At 35.0% G+C, this 17,935-nt stretch overlaps 2 protein-coding genes across 2 annotated transcripts; both read right to left on the reverse strand.

Moving 5' to 3' along the window:
• Positions 1-145: 145 nt before the first annotated feature.
• LOC106769603 lies at positions 146-3,606 on the reverse strand. The gene is made up of 12 exons (XM_022780805.1): positions 3,492-3,606; positions 3,253-3,278; positions 2,545-3,174; positions 2,328-2,450; positions 1,645-2,252; positions 1,486-1,567; positions 1,321-1,410; positions 1,105-1,227; positions 875-1,003; positions 686-789; positions 502-592; positions 146-429 (listed from the first exon to the last, which is right to left on the reverse strand). Exons 2-10 carry the CDS (start codon positions 3,271-3,273, stop codon positions 754-756), a joined length of 1,842 nt encoding a protein of 613 aa, XP_022636526.1. The 5' UTR covers positions 3,274-3,278; positions 3,492-3,606; the 3' UTR covers positions 146-429; positions 502-592; positions 686-753.
• Positions 3,607-4,530: 924 nt separating this feature from the next.
• On the reverse strand, positions 4,531-13,132 carry LOC111240511 (short-chain dehydrogenase TIC 32, chloroplastic-like). The gene is made up of 7 exons (XM_022780810.1): positions 12,911-13,132; positions 12,252-12,331; positions 11,757-11,910; positions 11,030-11,108; positions 10,831-10,912; positions 5,098-5,153; positions 4,531-4,689 (listed from the first exon to the last, which is right to left on the reverse strand). Exons 1-7 carry the CDS (start codon positions 13,096-13,098, stop codon positions 4,531-4,533), a joined length of 798 nt encoding a protein of 265 aa, XP_022636531.1. The 5' UTR covers positions 13,099-13,132.
• Between the last annotated feature and the right edge of the window lie 4,803 nt (positions 13,133-17,935).

Genomic DNA, 17,935 nt, shown 5'->3' on the forward strand with positions numbered 1-17,935 from the left:
CAAGACATGCAACCTTCAATTTCATTTGCAAAACACCCTAATTCCTATGGAACATTCATACATTTCACATAACAAACAACCTGGACATCAAACATAAATCAACAATCATGTATACATTGCTAATAACCATTCTTGAAATCATTATTCTTATTCAAATAAAAATTTGTACAGAGTCTTCAAATGTCTAAAACAATCCTATTCGAATAACAANATGTAAACTGTCTGCATATACAAAGTACATAACAAGAAAATTAAATTGTCTGCTTATATAAAGTACATTGTATTGTGAAACTAAAATAAACTACATTTCTACACTTAACAACTAGCCTACAACAATTCATAGACATCTAGCGCATCCATTAATCTTATGTTCTCCTCGTCCAGGATCCATTCAGTTACATATCGCTTTCTGATTGCAAGCAATGCCTCCTGAAATGTAATTATTTTACTTGTCAAATGAACCAAATCATTTAAAATACACAAAGTAGTATTGTTTCTTACGTTTGAGTATTGTGGCATGCTTTTCCCATTGAATTTTTCCTCTCCATCCCAAAGTTCCATAGCTTGTAACATTATAACTCCACAGTCATGTCTAAAACAATAAAATGTATAACATCAACCACTTATGATACACTACATCAATTAAAGTAACATCATTATAAAATGAAGGCTTATAACAACTTACAGATTTGGCTGGGATGGGATATTCGGTTGTACAACAGACAAAGGTCCAATACTCCCTTTCGGTCTGTTTTACAACATGCAAAAAAATCGGGCAAGGTTTTCGGCCTATGGAGTCAAATTAAGAATTAGACATTAGCAATACATCATTACATGGAAGTGAATAACAACATGCAAATGGGCTCACACATACCACAACAATGTCAATCTTTTTGCAGTTTCTTATGCCCTTCCCCAAAGAATCAATAACATATATTTGCAATGTGCTAATTTTTACAACATAGCACCACCAATGATCATGATGGCAAAAAGGAAGAAACAACTACAAACAAAAATAGAACAAAGTCAACAGATGAACAGCTGCTATATGAACAAAGTCACACACCACCACAAACAAAGTAAAAAAAGAAAAACCTCACTCATAAAGTCAGCTGTTGGAATCTCTGCAAGGCTAAAGTGCCCCGCACGCAAACAACTCCTGTAATTATGATCAGTAAACACACGACGGTTTTTTGGCATTCTATTGTAATCACTGATTATAAGGTCTTGCGAATACGATGAAATACATCAATCATAAATGCCTAACACATACAAAGTCAAAAGAAACTGAAAATAAAACATTCAAACCCAATAGGTTACCGCATATAAGGAACTAAAAAGGATCCTCTTCACAACCCCCGTCCTCCTTTTCTCAAAGTGCATAAATATGGTGGTTGCAAATAGCACCAACTACACATTCAAAATCAATCATTGATTCCAAATTATAAAAACAGTATAAATGAACAAAGGACAAATAACACTAACCATGTTATCAATGTATTTGTAAGGAGCTAAGGTATGAATAGATGTTGTGCTCAGTGTCTGCCCAATTATTTCACACACGATCCTGATTAAAAACAAATGTACTTTTCAATAAATAACTATTCCCAAACCAATACATTAAACAAAATTATCATAACTTACCTATGCGGTCTATCCCTTACGCCCACGACGATGTAGAGTTGGTCAGCATTGACGTTAGGCTTTGGATCACCACGAACTGCACGAAGAGGTACGATTGCCATTGCTTGCAGTGGCTCCGATTCTTCATACTCAACAATATGAACAACGTTTACAACTTGTTGTTCAACTTCAGCCATAGGTTCTTCATTGAAGGCTTCTTCATTGAACGGTTCTTCATTAACTCCATGTAAAGGTTCTTCATAACCTCCACCTAAAGNTTCTTCATTACCTCCACCTAAAGGTTCTTCATCACCTCCACCTAAAGGTTCTTCATCAACTCCTCCAACACCTTCTTCATTCACAATTGGAATTTCACGAATTTTAAATAGCTCATTCTTCAAAAAAACTAGCCTTGAAGACAACGCCATCATTTCTTCATTATTCTTCTTCAATGTCTCCTCAAGGTTTGCTTCAAAGGTGCCATCATCTGAGCTATCATCTACAGCTTCATCAACTCTACATCGTTTTGGCAACTGCGGTACACCTATCCCTCCATCAAACAACTCAAATGCAGCTTTGATTTCGGGCAGGTCACGGACACGCTCCCCAAAGTACCACTCAGACGTAAACTACAAACATGCAAACATATTAAAGACTTCATTCAAATCATCAATATTTATAAGAAACTTAAATCAAGTACTTACTTCAGCAGTCCGAAATATATCGTCAATAATTTCATATGACTGTGCCTTATACCAGAACCAACTCAGCATGCGAGGGAAATCCCTATTGATTCGATTTCCATCAAGGGAAAATCTCTCCACCGCCTAAGCCTACAATATGATGAAAATCTTCACTAACACATATATCAAAATGTACAAAATTCATATAATTGACTTCAACAACTACAACGAATTTTACCTGCAATACCGCAACATTGCCACTTAGACTCAGTGAACTGCGGATTCGTCTAACCATTATTTTTTTCATGCCTTTATTCAAACTATCAACTAGGTGTTTATGTACACCGGTAGCCCAATCATATAAACAGAGGCTATCTAGGTCATCTAACACTCTTGATGGCATGTTAGCAACTATCTTAGACTTTCTAGGAAAGAAAAACACAACCAAACAAACAAATATATACAACCTACAAACAACATCAATGTCTGTGTTTTTGTCTAAAAGAATCACATTAAACACGTCAACCAAGTCTTTCAAAGACGTGCTTTTTCTGTTAAACATTTCTCCAACCAAACCTTCTATACATTCATCAAACGGTACTTCTAAACCACCTATACCTAAACTCGTCGTCATGAAAACATCTAAAACNGTAAATGGAACCAATTGATGACTCAGCCTAAAGCTAACGTCATGCCCGGCCCACCTACATACCATCACCTTAATTAACTCACAGTTTATGTCCACATCCTCAAGTAGGTACACACACCACCTAAAAGGTGTCATAGCAATTCGTTGAACATGATCTTTTCTCAACAAACGATTCATTCCAAAAATATAAGATGAATCCAAAGAAGTACGAACCCTCCACTACAAGACATAAAGAAAACATTGTTAATATTAACAACAAAGTATCCAACTAAATAAAAGTAAGAAACTTTATCTTACCTTTGGGATTCCGGAAGCCATTCCAACTGAACACAAAATCAAAACACCAAAGAGGCCAAATATCAATACTTGGTTAGGGTTTACAAAAATAAAATTAACCCCTAAACAACAACATTATAATGAGAAGCGAAATGATACACAAAAACCCAAAACACCAAAACGCGAGAATGCCAGCAAATGACGAAACAAAGACGAAGCCCAACCAAACTAAAAACGACATACCGACACTACGGGCTTACCTTCTCAATGATCGCCTTCCCCTGCTTGAGATAAAACGAAAGGAACGCAACAATGGAGATGGTGGCAAACGAAAGACGAAGGGACCTGTTGGAGAGAAAACGAAACTGTTCACAACAAAAGTAAAAGACGAAAACGAAACCGCCAAATCAAAAATCATATTCAATATTTCATTATATCACTTCTACCCCCGTCAATTTATTACAAAAGCTTTTTCAATTTAAAATAAATAATCCAATAGAAATTTGACTACTAGACGGTGTCAAATGTGGGTGTTAAACAAACATTTTCTTTATAAAAAACCTGTTCACGAGCTGTTGTTCCTATTATTGGCCGCTCGGCTTTATCAGTGGGTGACATTGGTGTAGCTTCGTATTCCTTGTTGATCGTCTGGACCTATCTAGCATAAAATGTTATAAGAGGTTGTCCAGTACACATATTAAAGTAATATTTTTTTCAAGCATTAAAACTGACATCTCCCCATAATTTTTTAAGAATTTCTTGTATTACTTACAAGGTGATACTGACTATTTTAGCATCTCTTGATCTCTCCAAATAATTTTACATCATTTCTTTATTTAAGTTCGGTCTACCTATTGATATTTTGAAACCAACTTTTAAATGTGAAGAATTATATATTAAAAATAAGTTCAGTTTTGATATAAATCATGAATTCACTCTTGATTTTTAATTGGATTGAATTTTTTAACTAACAACACATCCACAAAGTAAATTTTTAACTGCATTAACTTTTAATTAAGTTTAGATTTTATTTGATTTGAGTTCATTCATCCAAAAATGTAAAGTAGTAGACAAATTAAAAAATAAAATAAACAATTCACACAATTTTATAATTTTGTGTAGCAATTCTAACGATTATTCTAAACCATTATCATTCATAGAATTTAAATTGGAAATAATATGTAAAATGTTAAGATTTTACAACTTTACGAATTAAATATCGATTTTAACATAATAATTGAAGATGATAAAAGTTTTAGTGCTGAAATGTGCACTCTAATTAATATTGGCAGAAAATATTCAGTTGATTAAATTCAGGCTAAAATTCCAGAGTTTCTTAGCCAACTCAATATCCCTTCCTTTTGAACCTACTTTCGCCATTTTATTATCTGCAAAATACTCTCCACTAATTCCCCTAACTTCAGGGTGCAATGCTACATAACATGTTGTTGATGCTCCCTGCAATAACATCGGACAAGATAAAGAAAAAATTAATGCTTTTTCATTAATATAAAAATATATTCAAATAGATTATTGACTAATTTAAATAATAATTTAGAAAACCTTTACATAGGCATATTATATGTAGATAGATAGTATCAATTTAAGGATTAAAGATGTTTTTGATCCCTTAATTAATTTTAAGTGAAAATTGTAATTAGTTTTTCTAAACCAATTTAGTCTTCCATCTTTAAAACTATTTTGATTTAGTCTTTTTAATTAAATTTTCTTAAATTTATTTGATATTTCAAACATTTTTTTAGTTAAAATTTATTTAAAAAAATTAAATCTATATATTTCTAAAGTTGAAGATAAAATTAGATCAAAATTTAAAAAAAAAAATCTATTTTCAATCTCCTAACTCACCCGTTCGACATTTTTAAATGCAAAACCTATCAACTTCTTAAGTACAGCTGCAAGTCCTGCATAAAACATGCATGCAACTGTCATGGAAATAAACCAGCAAATGTTGAGAATGTAAACCAAAACTCCTAACGACTTTAACTATTTTTTATCAGTTAGACGCTTCCTATGTCTTGGATATATACCCTATTTTGTACATTCATTTTTTGGTTAATGAGAAATAGCACGACTCGTTTCTCTCCCTCTCGGTTATTCTTTCATATTATGCATAATACAATAGGTTACTATCATAAAATAACAATGGTACTCAGAGCTGAAGGTTGCGAAAGCTGGTTAAATTCTGTAACGTCTAAGAACACGATTCAAGAAGAAGAGATGTGTGATGGTCGGATTAATTCACAGCAACCTACCGATATTTGATGGTAAAGATTATGATGACTAGTGTGTGAAAATGAAAGCTATTCTTGGATTTCAAAAAGTCGATTGGATAGTAAAGAAAGGTCTTCAAGAACCTTTGAAAGGCGACTCAGAAGAGGTGAAGAGGCTATACAAAGAAAACAGAAGACTTGACTACAAGGCAAGGATGCTGCTACTCATCAATGTATTTCTGCCTCAATCTTTCAAATGGTATCGAAAGCTACTACGACCAAAGAAGTCTGGGATATTGTGCAGGATGGTTCCGGAAACTCTGGCAAGGTGAAAAAGGTCTATTTACAGTCCTTACAGAGGCAATATGAACTCCTATGCATGGGGGAGCAGGAAACAGTGGTCAAGCATATTGGAAGAATTTAAGTTGTGGATAATGTTATGAGAGCATGCGATAAGGTTGTGAAGGACAAAACGATTGTCGAGAAAATACTTCGAAACTTGACACCACAGTATGATCATTTTGCTGTTGCTATAGAGGAACGCAAGGATCTTGAGCCAATAAAGATGGAAGAGCTGCAAAATTCCCTTGAGGCGCATGAACAAAGATTGATTGAGAGAAAGAATGCAGAAAAGATCCTGACGCAAGGAACGAATCAGGCGTTGCAAGCAAGGAGTAATCAAATTTTCAAGAGTTGTGGAAATCACGTGGTGGACGTAATGGCGGTAGAAGCACAAAACCCTCTAATCAAAACAACGAAGAGAATGGAGGTGAGCAGAAGGAGGGAAGCAATAGAGGGGGTAGACATTCTAGAGGTAGAGGAAGAAAAGGGTACAACAAAAGAAACATTCAGTGTTATACCTGTAGCAAGTTTGGACACTACTCCTCAGAGTGCTGGTACAACGAATCCGCAAAGAAGACCAAGAATGATGAAGTAGCAAATCTGGCACAAAATATTTGTGATTCAGAATAAGATCACGTGTTGTTGATGAGCATTACAAATCAAGTTAAGAAGAGATGTGCATAAGGATAGTGCGAGAAAGGTGTGGCTGTATGGTAGAACACGTATTGCAACTGGGTGTCATGCAAGTGTGTGTAGTAGTTGCATCGACCATGCGTCGCTCTCGAAGGAGATGAGTCATGCAGCGAATGTTACAGAAGCTGAACATGTGATGTTGTCAAGTGAACACAAACATGTTAAGAACGATTCATGTTGGTATTTAGACACTGGATGTTCTAACTACATGACAAGAAGAAGAGAATGGATAGTGAATCTTGATCCAAGAATTAAAAGCAATGTTAGGTTTGCGGATGATAGCACTGTGACAGTGGAAGGAGTTGGCAGAGTGTTGATCACGTGTAAGAATGGTGGAGTCACATATATGGACGACATGCTATACGTACCTACGATGAAAAGCAATTTGTTAAGCCTAAACAGCTCCTGGAGAAAGCCTATGCCATGTCAATGCATAAGAATGTTATAGAAGTGTTTGACAAGAAGCAACGACTTGTTATCAAGGCTCCGCTAGCCAAGAATAGGACGTTCAAGGTAAATCTGAAGTAACAGCAATACAATGTCTGCCTTCGTTGAATGTTGAAGAAGAAAGTTGGGTATGACATTATAGATTTGGGCATTTGAATTTCAAAAGCATGAGTTTCTTAAACAACAAAGAGTTGATAAAAGGTGTGCCTTTGATAAACACTCCAAAGAAGATTTGTGAAGGGTGAGCTATGGGAAAACAAGCCAAAAGAAAGTTCAAGAAGTTTGCACCTAAAAGAGCTAAACAGCCACTCGGTGTAGTCCACTCAAATGTGTGTGGCCCCTTCGAATTACCAACACTTGGAGGTAATAGATATTTCCTAATTTTTGTTGATGAATGGACTAGGAAGATATGGGTTTATCTTTTGAAAGAAAAGAAAGAAGTTTTCTCATGTTTTATTAAATTTTGTGCCATGGTGGAGAGGCAATCAACCCTACAAATGAAGTTTTTCAGAACTGATGGAGGTGGAGAATTTAATTCTGGGGAGATGAACAAATTCTGTGATGAGAAGGGAATTGTACACGAGGTTGTTGCTCCATACACACCTCAACACAATGGCTTGGCCTAAAGGAGGAATAGAACGCTAGTTGAAATGACCAGATGCTTGATTAAGGGGAAGAATCTTCCACATAGCTTATGGGGAGAGACTGTCTCCACAACAGCCTATTTGTTGAACAGAAGTCCAACAAAAGCCTTGGCAAACTACACTCTAGGAAAGGCGTGGTCTGGAATCAAGCCATCAGCAGATCACCTGAGGATATTTGGATCTGTGTGTTACAAACACGTTCCAACAGGTGCATACAGATTATACAGTCCAAAGAAGAATGAGATTGTGATTAGCATAGATGTATTGATAGACGAGTATGCTACATTCAATTGGCTGGAAGTAGAAACTGATTTGAATCCTAGTGTTGTTGCATCTAGCTAGCTGGAGGAGAAAAGGCTTGAAGAGACTGAACATATAGTTGCTAATGAAGAAGTTAACAATAGAAGATAACAAAGAGCTCGGTTCCCCTCAACAAGACTTGCGGATCATGAGGTGTTCACGGATAATGAGATTACAGATTCAGGTGATCTTGTTATTTTTCCTTCTTAGCCGATGCTGAAACACTCACGTGGAAGCAAGCTTTTGATATAGAAGAATGGAAAAAAGCGATGATGGAAGAGTTGAAAGCAATTTAGAAGAATAAAACTTCGGAAATGGTGGAGCTGCCTCGATATAGGGATGGCAATGGGTCGGGTCGGGCACGGATAGTGCCTACCCGCTACCCGGCCTGCTAAGTAAAATTGTGCCTGATACACGCCCCGCTACCCGTTGGATACACGTTATCCAAACTCCAGAAAAAAAAATATAAATAATAAACAGGTAATAAAAAAAAACTGTTGGACTGGCCCATTTAGTCTCTTTTAGATCAGAAACCACTGGGGTTTCTTATTCTCAAACAAAGAGAGCAGCCTAGCCACCACCACCTCCTCTAATAACCTCTGCACTCTCTATAACCTACCACCACCACCTTCTTTTATCGATGCCGCAACAGCTCCCGACCGCACCATTAGCGGTGCCACCATGTTTCCCGGCTTCACTGCCGTCGCCATTACCTTTCTCTTCTCCCTGTACAGCGCGTCAAGGTGGAAATAAGGGTACGTTTTCAAATCTTCCTCCGCTTGTTGCTTTCGTTCACTTTCTTGAAGTACTTGTTGATGTTCTCCCACTTTTCTTTTCTTTGCACCTTTTCGCGTTTCAATTGTATCTAAGCTTCCTCATCGGGGATGAGATCTCTTCCCATACGTTCTCCTGATACCTTGCATCTAGGTTCCTTTGGAGCGGTAGAAGGCGGCAGAACAAGGCAACTTTGCCTGATTCTAATTAGAAGAAGAAACCCTAAAAAGGGATTTTATTCTGATTTGAAAAAAAACCTAAAAAGTGATTTAGGCTTGGCCCAATTTTAGAAAGCAGATTCAACAGAAAAGAAAGTCTGATAAAAAATAATTAAAGGATAAATTTGTAATTTTATTTCTCTAACGGGTAGCGGGTACCCCGGGTACGGATAATGTGATACCCGAACCCGACCCGTTAACAAGCGGGTATTAAAATACCCGCTACCCGTGGGTACCTTTTACTCGCGGGTACTAAATACCCGTAGCAGATTTTATCCGCAGATACCCGCGGGTACAGGTTTTTTTGCCATCCCTAGGTGTATAAAACTAGGTATAAACAGGATGGCAGCATAGCTAAGTTGAAAGCTAGACTGGTTGCAAACGGGTTCTTGTAGAAGCCTAGAGTTGATTTCACTGATGTTTTTGCACCAGTTGCAAGGCTAGAGACCGTGAGACTCGTTGCTATTGTTACAAGTCTGAAAGGTTGGAAGATATGCCAAATGGATGTGAAGTCAACGTTTTTGAATGGCCCTTTAGAAGAAGAAGTATACGTGAGACAACCACCTGGATTTGAGAAGAAAGGTGAGGAGTGGAAAGTATATAAGTTGAACAAAGCCTTGTATGGGCTTAGACAGGCACCCCGGGCCTGGAACACTCATATTAATTCTTGGCTTATTAAACTTGGATTCCAAAAGTGCACGATTGAGTTAGGAGTCTATGTGAAACAAATTGAACAACATGGTGTTCTATTGATTTGTTTGTACGTTGATGATTTGCTTATAACAGGGAGTTCAACAAAAGCAATTAAGGAGTTTAAGACCAGAATGAAAGGAGAATTTGAAACGACTGATCTTGGTAATCTGAGTTATTTTCTTAGACTAGAATTTTTCCAAACTTTTGATGGTATGTTTGTGCATCAAAAAAGATATATTAGTGAAGTCTTGAGGAGATTTGGCATGGAAGGTTGCAACAGCGCTAATATACCAGTTATGGCAAACACAAAGCTGCCTATCCAGGCAGATGATAGAAAGGTTGATGCTACCTTGTTTAAAAAGATTGTAGGATCACTTAGGTATGTATGTAATAGTAGACCGGATATAAGTTATGGTGTTGGGCTAGTGAGTAGATTCATGAGCGATCCCAAACAATCCCACCTTTCTACTGCCAAACATATATTGCGCTGTCTAAAAGGAACAACAGTGCAAATGGAGTTTTAAGAGTTTAGAATGATTCAGATTGGTGTGGAGATCAAATGGATAGAAAGAGCACATATGGCTACTTGTTCAAGTATATGGGAGCATCAATTACCTGGTGTTCAAGGAAGCAGAATGTTGTAGCACTCTCATCCTGTGAAGCCGAATATATAGCTTTAGTTGAGACTACGTGCCAATGTGCTTGGTTGGAGACAATCCTAGATGAAATGAAGATTGAATGATGTAAACCAATACATCTATTGATAGACAATAGATTGGCCATTAGTCTATCCAGAAATCCTGTTTCTCATGGCAGGAACAAACACATAGAAACCAAGTTCCACTACCTGAGAGATCAAGTTGGCAAAGGAAGGTTGGAACTAGTATAGTGTCCCACAAAAATCTTCACCAAAGCTTTAAGACAAAGAAGATTTGAGAAGCTGTTAAATTGTTTTGGAGTTAAATTATAAAGAGTTTAGTTTTAGAGGGGTGTGTTGAGAATGTAAAACAAAACTTCTAAGGGCTTTAACTGTTTTCTGATCAGTTAGACGCTTCCTATGTCTTAGATATATACCCTGTATTGTACATTCATTTTTTGGTTAATGAAAAATAGCACAACTCGTTTCTCTCCCTCTCGATTATTCTTTCATCTTCTGCATAATACACTAGGTTACTGTCATAAAATAACAGCAGAAACAATTGCTGGAAAAAGAAAAAGAGAAAGCTAAAACCAACAACTAAGCTTAATTGTAGTTACCAGAGTGGAAGTAGTAACGATGAATATTGGTGATAATGGCTCCTGGATGAACAGAATTAGCAGTAATATCTACTCCATCTTCCTGCTCACCATATCAAAGAAGTAAATTACATATATAAGACGCATTGAACAAGTTAACATAAACCGTAATAACATCTGCCTCAGGAATTATGATGGAATACTATAGATATTAACATACCTTAAGACGTCTTGCAAGTTCATTGGCATGTAAAATGTTAGCAAGCTTTGACTGAGCATATGCACAAAACTTGCTATAACTGTACACAAAGAACCAAAAATAATGAACAACATAAAACCCTTATCCTGCATGCGTAACACAACACAAAATCACATTTATATGCTTAACTTTAAATGCAAATTAAAAAACTGTACTGTCTCAAATTTTATCTAAGTTAATTATGTACACATTTAGGTTAAGAACTGTGTCAATTTCTTATGTGACTGGTTGATTTTTAATAGATAAATTCATTTTTTATAAAGAAAAGAAAAAGAAAATTCCAGAATAATTTATCTTAATTTATAGGTTTAAACTCTTTTATGTCCCTAAGTTAAGTTCTGATGTTCAGTATAGTCTTCGTTTTAAAAAATGTCTACCTTTAGTTCCTATGATATGAAAAATGTATCAAATCAGTCCTCATGACAGCACTTAATGAACAATAAATCACAAGTTTTCATACCTAGGTATCCAATATTTTGTGATTTATTACCGCAAAGTGTTATGAACAACAAAACACTTAATGAAAAACTTGTGATTTGTTAACCAATAGGACTGATTTGATACATTTTTCATATTATAGAGACTAAAGGTTGACATTTTTAAAAGCGGTGACTAAACTGAACATCAGAACTTAACTTAAGGACCAAAAAACGGTTTAAACCTAATTTGTATTTTTACAACTTCTTACCTTGATTCATCATTAATTTTATCGAAACGGATTCCTCCACGATAGGATAATCGATAAGCACAGGAGGTGACATTAATAATTCTTCCTTCTCGCATACTTTCATGTGTTGTTTTCTTCATAGTATCTAACAACAGATTTGTTAAAAGAAAATGGCCTGCATGTGGGGTATTGTGTCAGTTAGAAGAGTTCGATTCAAGTCCAATAACATAAAATCCTCGTATTAGAATTATAAAAAAAAAAATATTTCAAAATATTATTTTCAATAGTAACCGTTAGACTTTAAAAAAATCTAAACTTTTTTTAATACTATTTGTTTTATGTTTTCAAGAAAAAATAAATTTTAAAAAATATATCATTCTTAAGTTTATTTTTCTAAATTCTTTAAACGTATTTGAAAGAGTCATGATATTTTAAACTATCCCAAACTATATATTATGAGGTTTTAGAAGGACTACATTGTATCATGTTGTGAAACATTTGATAGGTTCTACTTACCTATATGATTAGTAGCAAATTGCAGTTCAATATTGTCCTCAGACAGCGTGAAAGGGGTTCCATATATTCCTGCATTGTTTCTTAAATTGCAAAAAATAAGGCGCAACATTAGTACTCCATTAATTGTTTTCTTAAATTATTAGAATAAATATGTTATGCAGAGAGTGTGATTGCCTGTTTTATTAGATCCGAGTCTATCTATTCAAGATTCATTATTCTTCTTTACATGGTCACAAATATTTCTTTACTATTTGTAAATGAATTTTTCAATTTTAGATAAATATAATTAGAACTTTCATTCATATGAAAAACAACATATTATTAAAATAAATGTAGATAAATCACTTCTATATCACAAAAAATAATAATAAAAGAATTTATTGAAGCAAAATATACGTCCACAAATAAAAAAGAAAATATTGAATAAGAGAAACAAAATAACTAATTATATATATTATCCATTTAATTATATTTTATTCTCATATACATTAATTGGTTGAGTAAAATATATAATAAATTACAACTAGCTTAAAATAGATATCCTTAACTCATACTTATAGCTAGGTTTTTAATTTTAAATAAAAAATTAATCAACAATTCAAATAAGTCTCAATCTTGAATTTATATAAAAAATGTGATCAGAAGTTGTTTATACTTACATAAGAATGTTCAATGGAAGAGCAGATGAAATGAAGTTTGATGCAAACTTTCTAACAGATGCCATTGAACTAAGGTCTAATTCCATGTAATCAAGTTTAGCAGTAGGAATCTCTTTAAGCATTCCTTCTTTAACATCTTTTGCAGTAACCAAATTTCTGACTCCCATTATTACATGAACACCACGCATAGCAAGAACACGAGCAGTCTCAACGCCAATACCACTGGTTGCACCTGTTTGTTCTCATTGTCAACAACATCATAAATGTACAAACAAAAAGAGAAACAGATTCCAAAATTTGCCGTATAGTTAGTTATTGACCTTAAGCTTAATTTATTCTTGTTAAAAAGAAGAAACAATAATTTTAATTTTCTTGAAGAAAAAAGAAGTGAACACCTGTAACAATCGCAGTGAGGGAAGTGCCATGGATTCCTTCAGTAACTTGTTCAGCAGTCGAAGCAGATGAAAACGCAGAACCCTTTCTTCTGCTCATTCTGTGTTTTTTTCTTCTGTCTCTGAATGAAAACGCTCTCAGCAAAGAAAATATAAAACTCAGTTATAGCCGCTTCTCTTATTTATATATATATATATATATATATATATATATATATATATATTTGAATATTGATTACGTGTCAATCGGTGATTGATCGTAAATTACTTCTTAATCAATAATAATAATCATAAACACTATTATAGAGTAATTTACGAACACGTAATAATGTCCAAATGTTATCAACAAAATGTTGTCTAAATATCATTATGATATATATATATATATATATATATATATATATATATATATATATATATATATATATATATATATATATATATAAAAGTAATATTGATAATCCAAATAACACTAATGCGTATTATTGATAAGTCTAATGGGAAGGCTAAGAGGAACCGGGTCCATGATTGATGATGATAATTGTTGTTTAACTATCTATCTAATAATTGCAAAAATATTAAATCATATACTCGGTTGACTAAATGTGTTAGTAAATGTCATACATTACATTATAGTAATTGCTAACATGTTACACATGCCGTATAGTTATCTCTGACCTTAAGCTTAATTTATTCTTGTAATGTCACATATAGGAATAGGTATAGGTATGTATATATTTGTAATATAATTATTGATGAAGACGATCTGTATATCCAGAGAGAGAGAGAAAGGAGTAGCAACCAGTTAAGGAGAAAAAAGAACTCGTAGTTGTTTCAAATAGTCCATATACATAAATAATCGGTTAAAATAAAAGAAAATTATACTCAAAGCATCCAATAAATATTTATTTGTGTGAAATGAAGCAGAAATTACCTTTTGATTGTACTGAATTTTTTGTCAAACTGTGTTCGAAAGCTCAATAACAGTGGGCGAGCAGAAATAGTAAAAAAATGTTCTCTCTTACAATGTTTTTTAAGCGATAAAACAACATATGACCTTGGACCTTCTAGTAGGCCGACGTCTAATGGGTACTTATATGACCGTCAGGCATATAAAATGTTATATGGAACAAAATATTTTTTCAATTCAGGTTTTTAATAATTCCAACATAGTTTGATGACAGTTATTCAACTTAGTCGACTTCTAAAGTGAGTGTTTCTTCCTACACTTCACTTCACTCGCTTAATCCTGCATCTCCTATTATTCGTATTTCCAACTTTAACTCTGTCAGAAGGAATATTTTAATTTTAAAAAAAAAAGCTGCAAAGCATGTTAATATGTCAACACGTCAGAAAGAGTGTTGTAGTCTATCAGCGTACTACTGGAACATTACAGGTTGCTCGTAGATCCGTTGAGGAGTATGAGGCTAATACTAGTAGAGGTGCTCGTCATGTGCGTGAATGAGCATCATTTTCTTGAAGGACATCCTTATATATGTTTATTTTTTAATCTTTTTTTAATGTGATGTTTACTTATATTTTGAGTATTTATAATGCATATTTTTGTATAGTTTCCATATTTTGACTATTTTTAATTTTTTGAATGCGTTAATATGAATCGCCTTCGTTGAATCAAATTATATAACGAGACACAATTCAAATAATTCAATTAATACGACAATCAATTGAAAACAATGAATTAATACAAAAAATATTTACAATTGAATAAATAAATTAGTATATAACAAACTTCATTTCAGTCTTCTCCAAGATCTACATAAGTTCTATTAACTTCCATTAATTCCATAAATGATTGCATCCTATGTGTATAAAATGATGACCATGCTCGCGCCTATGAGTAACAATGGTTTGAGGAAATGATGTCCTCCATGGGTGAAACATATGAATTATTTTATTGAGTAACTGTGTTTGCAGAGTAGGAATATATATAGCAGTATAGTATAAGGTCTATTACAACTCAACAGTAACAATGTAATAGAAATAGAATAATAGGATGGGTCGGTGATGTTTATCCAAAGTTGGAAGTATAAGATTCAACCTGTGACAGAGAAGAATCAGAATGAATAGGAATTTCAGAGAGAAATAGCCAAAGGAGTCTAAAAGGTCAGAGAAGAAGACTATACTGGGCATAATTTCCCCCTCCAACGTAATCCCCTAAGTATCCCCCTCCCGTGCTGGCATGTAATCGTTTTCTGGTGTAAGGATTCTTTGTTATCACCTGGCTCATGCTTGCATTATGTGTGCAATCTCCTTTCTGCCCTTAACCTATTTATGCATGTTATAGTAACAGACAACCATCTTGTAATGGAAACTTAATATTAGTAAATGAATCATAATGGGTAATGGTTATGGTATAATAAAAATGGAAGTTTACCTGTACAAAATGGCATCCATTAACATATCCAATGCATAAGATCCGATGTTATCTAATAAAAATAGGTCACTTACTACGTTAGAATCTTCTAAACATCTACTTCTTTGTGTAAAGACCTGAATGGAATGGGCCAAGGGCTATTGGGCCTTGTGTGAGGTACCCAGGCCCTAAAGGTTAAGACCTTGACCTTAGAAAGGGCTTTTTAGAAATCTGATTTCATAAGCAACCTTACGCTTCTCTCTCTAAACATTAAGTTCCTCAAATCCTCTGCCTTCTCTTTGGATTTCCAGCTAACTGAACCGTTCAATCTTTGATTCAAAGGTGCTCAAACGTTCACCACACCGAGGGCTTCATTTTGAACCGAACATTTTTCCAATCTGACCGATAAGTAGATTTTCCCCTTGTCTTTCACTGTTCTTGAGCCTAGGGTACACGATTTTGTTGGTTTCATGTGCTCTGTATATCTTCCTTTCGATTTCTCTGTTCACTCTAACGCAAAGGGTTGTTGTCATCACCACTTTGGTGATCTGTAGGTCCTATAAGTTCAACTCTGTTGAGAAGTACTGTTAGGGCATCTTCAATTAGCTTTACTGTGAAAAAACCAAGGTAAGGGGAGAAATCCGAAATTCATTGTGGTTGGTTTGTATGTTTTGGGCAATGTGTTGATGGGCTGGGATTTTTATTTATCTGTTATCTGTGCTGCGTATGGATCATGTATGGGTGCGTGTTTGTGATAAAAGTGTCGTTATATACGGTTTACACATGAGGGATTTCTTTTTATAGTTGGTGAGATTAGGAGATGAGCGAAAGTGTGGTAAAGTAGTGAGTGAGGGTTGCGGTGGTTGCGGTGATGATGCAGGGTTTTATGAGATATTGGGGAAGAGGAGTGGTCCTGGAGTTGCAAGGTGGTTACTATTAACAGTTTTTTTTTTTTAGCTTAGGTTAGGTAAGAGGAAAATGGGTGTGCATGGGCATGGAAAAAATACACGTCGTTACCGTAATGCGCTATTGTGAGTGAATGAGCATTGTGTTGAGAGGGATAAATGCAAATAAGTATAAATGAAAGAAAAGAGAAGAAAGGAATAGAGTTTTATGAGTGTAGTTTAAGTGTTAAGTATGGAAGTGTGTATACGGGTAGTTGTAGAGGTAGAGGAACTAATTGTTGTATATGAGTGGGTCCGTGGTAAGAGATAGTAGGAAGGGGTATTGTTAGGTTTATTTTGTTACAATAGGTGATGAAGGGAAAAAGGAGAAGGTGGACTTTTCCATGAGAGGGGTTCGTGAATTAAGTGCATGGTTATATCTTCTTTTCTGTTCCAGGTTTAAATGGGTACGTGAGAAGTAATATGGAAAATTGGTATTTTATAATGGAAAATGTTACTTTAACAACGCCATTTGACAACAATTTTGACAACCACATATGGCGTGCTCTGATTGGTTCTTTTAATTGAATTTTTTAAAATGAAAAATCCTTAGGGGAAGGGCATTTGTGGAAAAGTATTTGCTGGTAATGAATTGTATTGGCGCCACCGATACGCTCTCTCTCCACGACAACACTTATCTCTCTCCAGGAAACCAAACTCTCCCTCTAGCATTCTGAAATGTTTGCACGCCACCGAAATCGTGTTCGTGCATATCCGTCCACCATTGAAGTATTGAAGTTGCATATTGAATGCTAGCATTGTCAGCTGTTGTCGGAAGGAGAGGTTTTTTTGGATCTTATTTCATCGTTGAAGACATTAATCGAAAGGTTTCGTTATTTTCCCCTTCTGAACGCTCTCACGTCCGTCCGCTATTGAAGTGTTGGGAGGAAGTGTGGAAAGGGGGCTAGCATTGACTTGATGTATTTAAAACTTTGTCAATATTGTACAGAGTTATATGAAATGAGTACAAAGTTGGTAGCCTATTGTTTGAACCAAGGCGAGGTGTGGGGAATTGTGAGAAATGTGCCTTAGGAGACTGTGTAATCACTTACAGGATAACTGTAATCGCTTACCAGAGAAAATATTAAGTTTTGTACCGAAAGTTGGTGGTTGCTCCCTGGGTTTTTGGAGTTGCTCACAAGTGGGTGGTTCGTGATAAGTTGGGTAGAACTAAGTGTTGCAAGTGCTCACAAGTAGGCTTTTTAGTTTGAACCAAGGCAAGGTGTGGGGAATTGTGAGAAATGTGCCTTAGGAGACTGTGTAATCGCTTACAGGATAGCTGTAATCGCTTACCAGAGAAAATATTAAGTTTTGT

This window comes from Vigna radiata, chromosome 1, assembly GCF_000741045.1.
Source record: "Vigna radiata var. radiata cultivar VC1973A chromosome 1, Vradiata_ver6, whole genome shotgun sequence".
Taxonomy (NCBI): domain Eukaryota; kingdom Viridiplantae; phylum Streptophyta; class Magnoliopsida; order Fabales; family Fabaceae; genus Vigna; species Vigna radiata.

What these genes read in the sequence shown, in the direction of transcription:
- LOC111240511 (XM_022780810.1), bottom strand. Translation starts at nt 13,098, where the DNA reads ATGCGTGGTGTTCATGTAATAATGGGAGTCAGAAATTTGGTTACTGCA. An exon ending in AACTTGCAAGACGTCTTAAG is followed by an intron (nt 10,913 to 11,029) that starts GTATGTTAATAT and finishes TATGGTGAGCAG; the next exon opens with GAAGATGGAGTAGATATTAC. An exon ending in CATTTAAAAATGTCGAACGG is followed by an intron (nt 4,690 to 5,097) that starts GTGAGTTAGGAG and finishes ATGTTATTGCAG; the next exon opens with GGAGCATCAACAACATGTTA.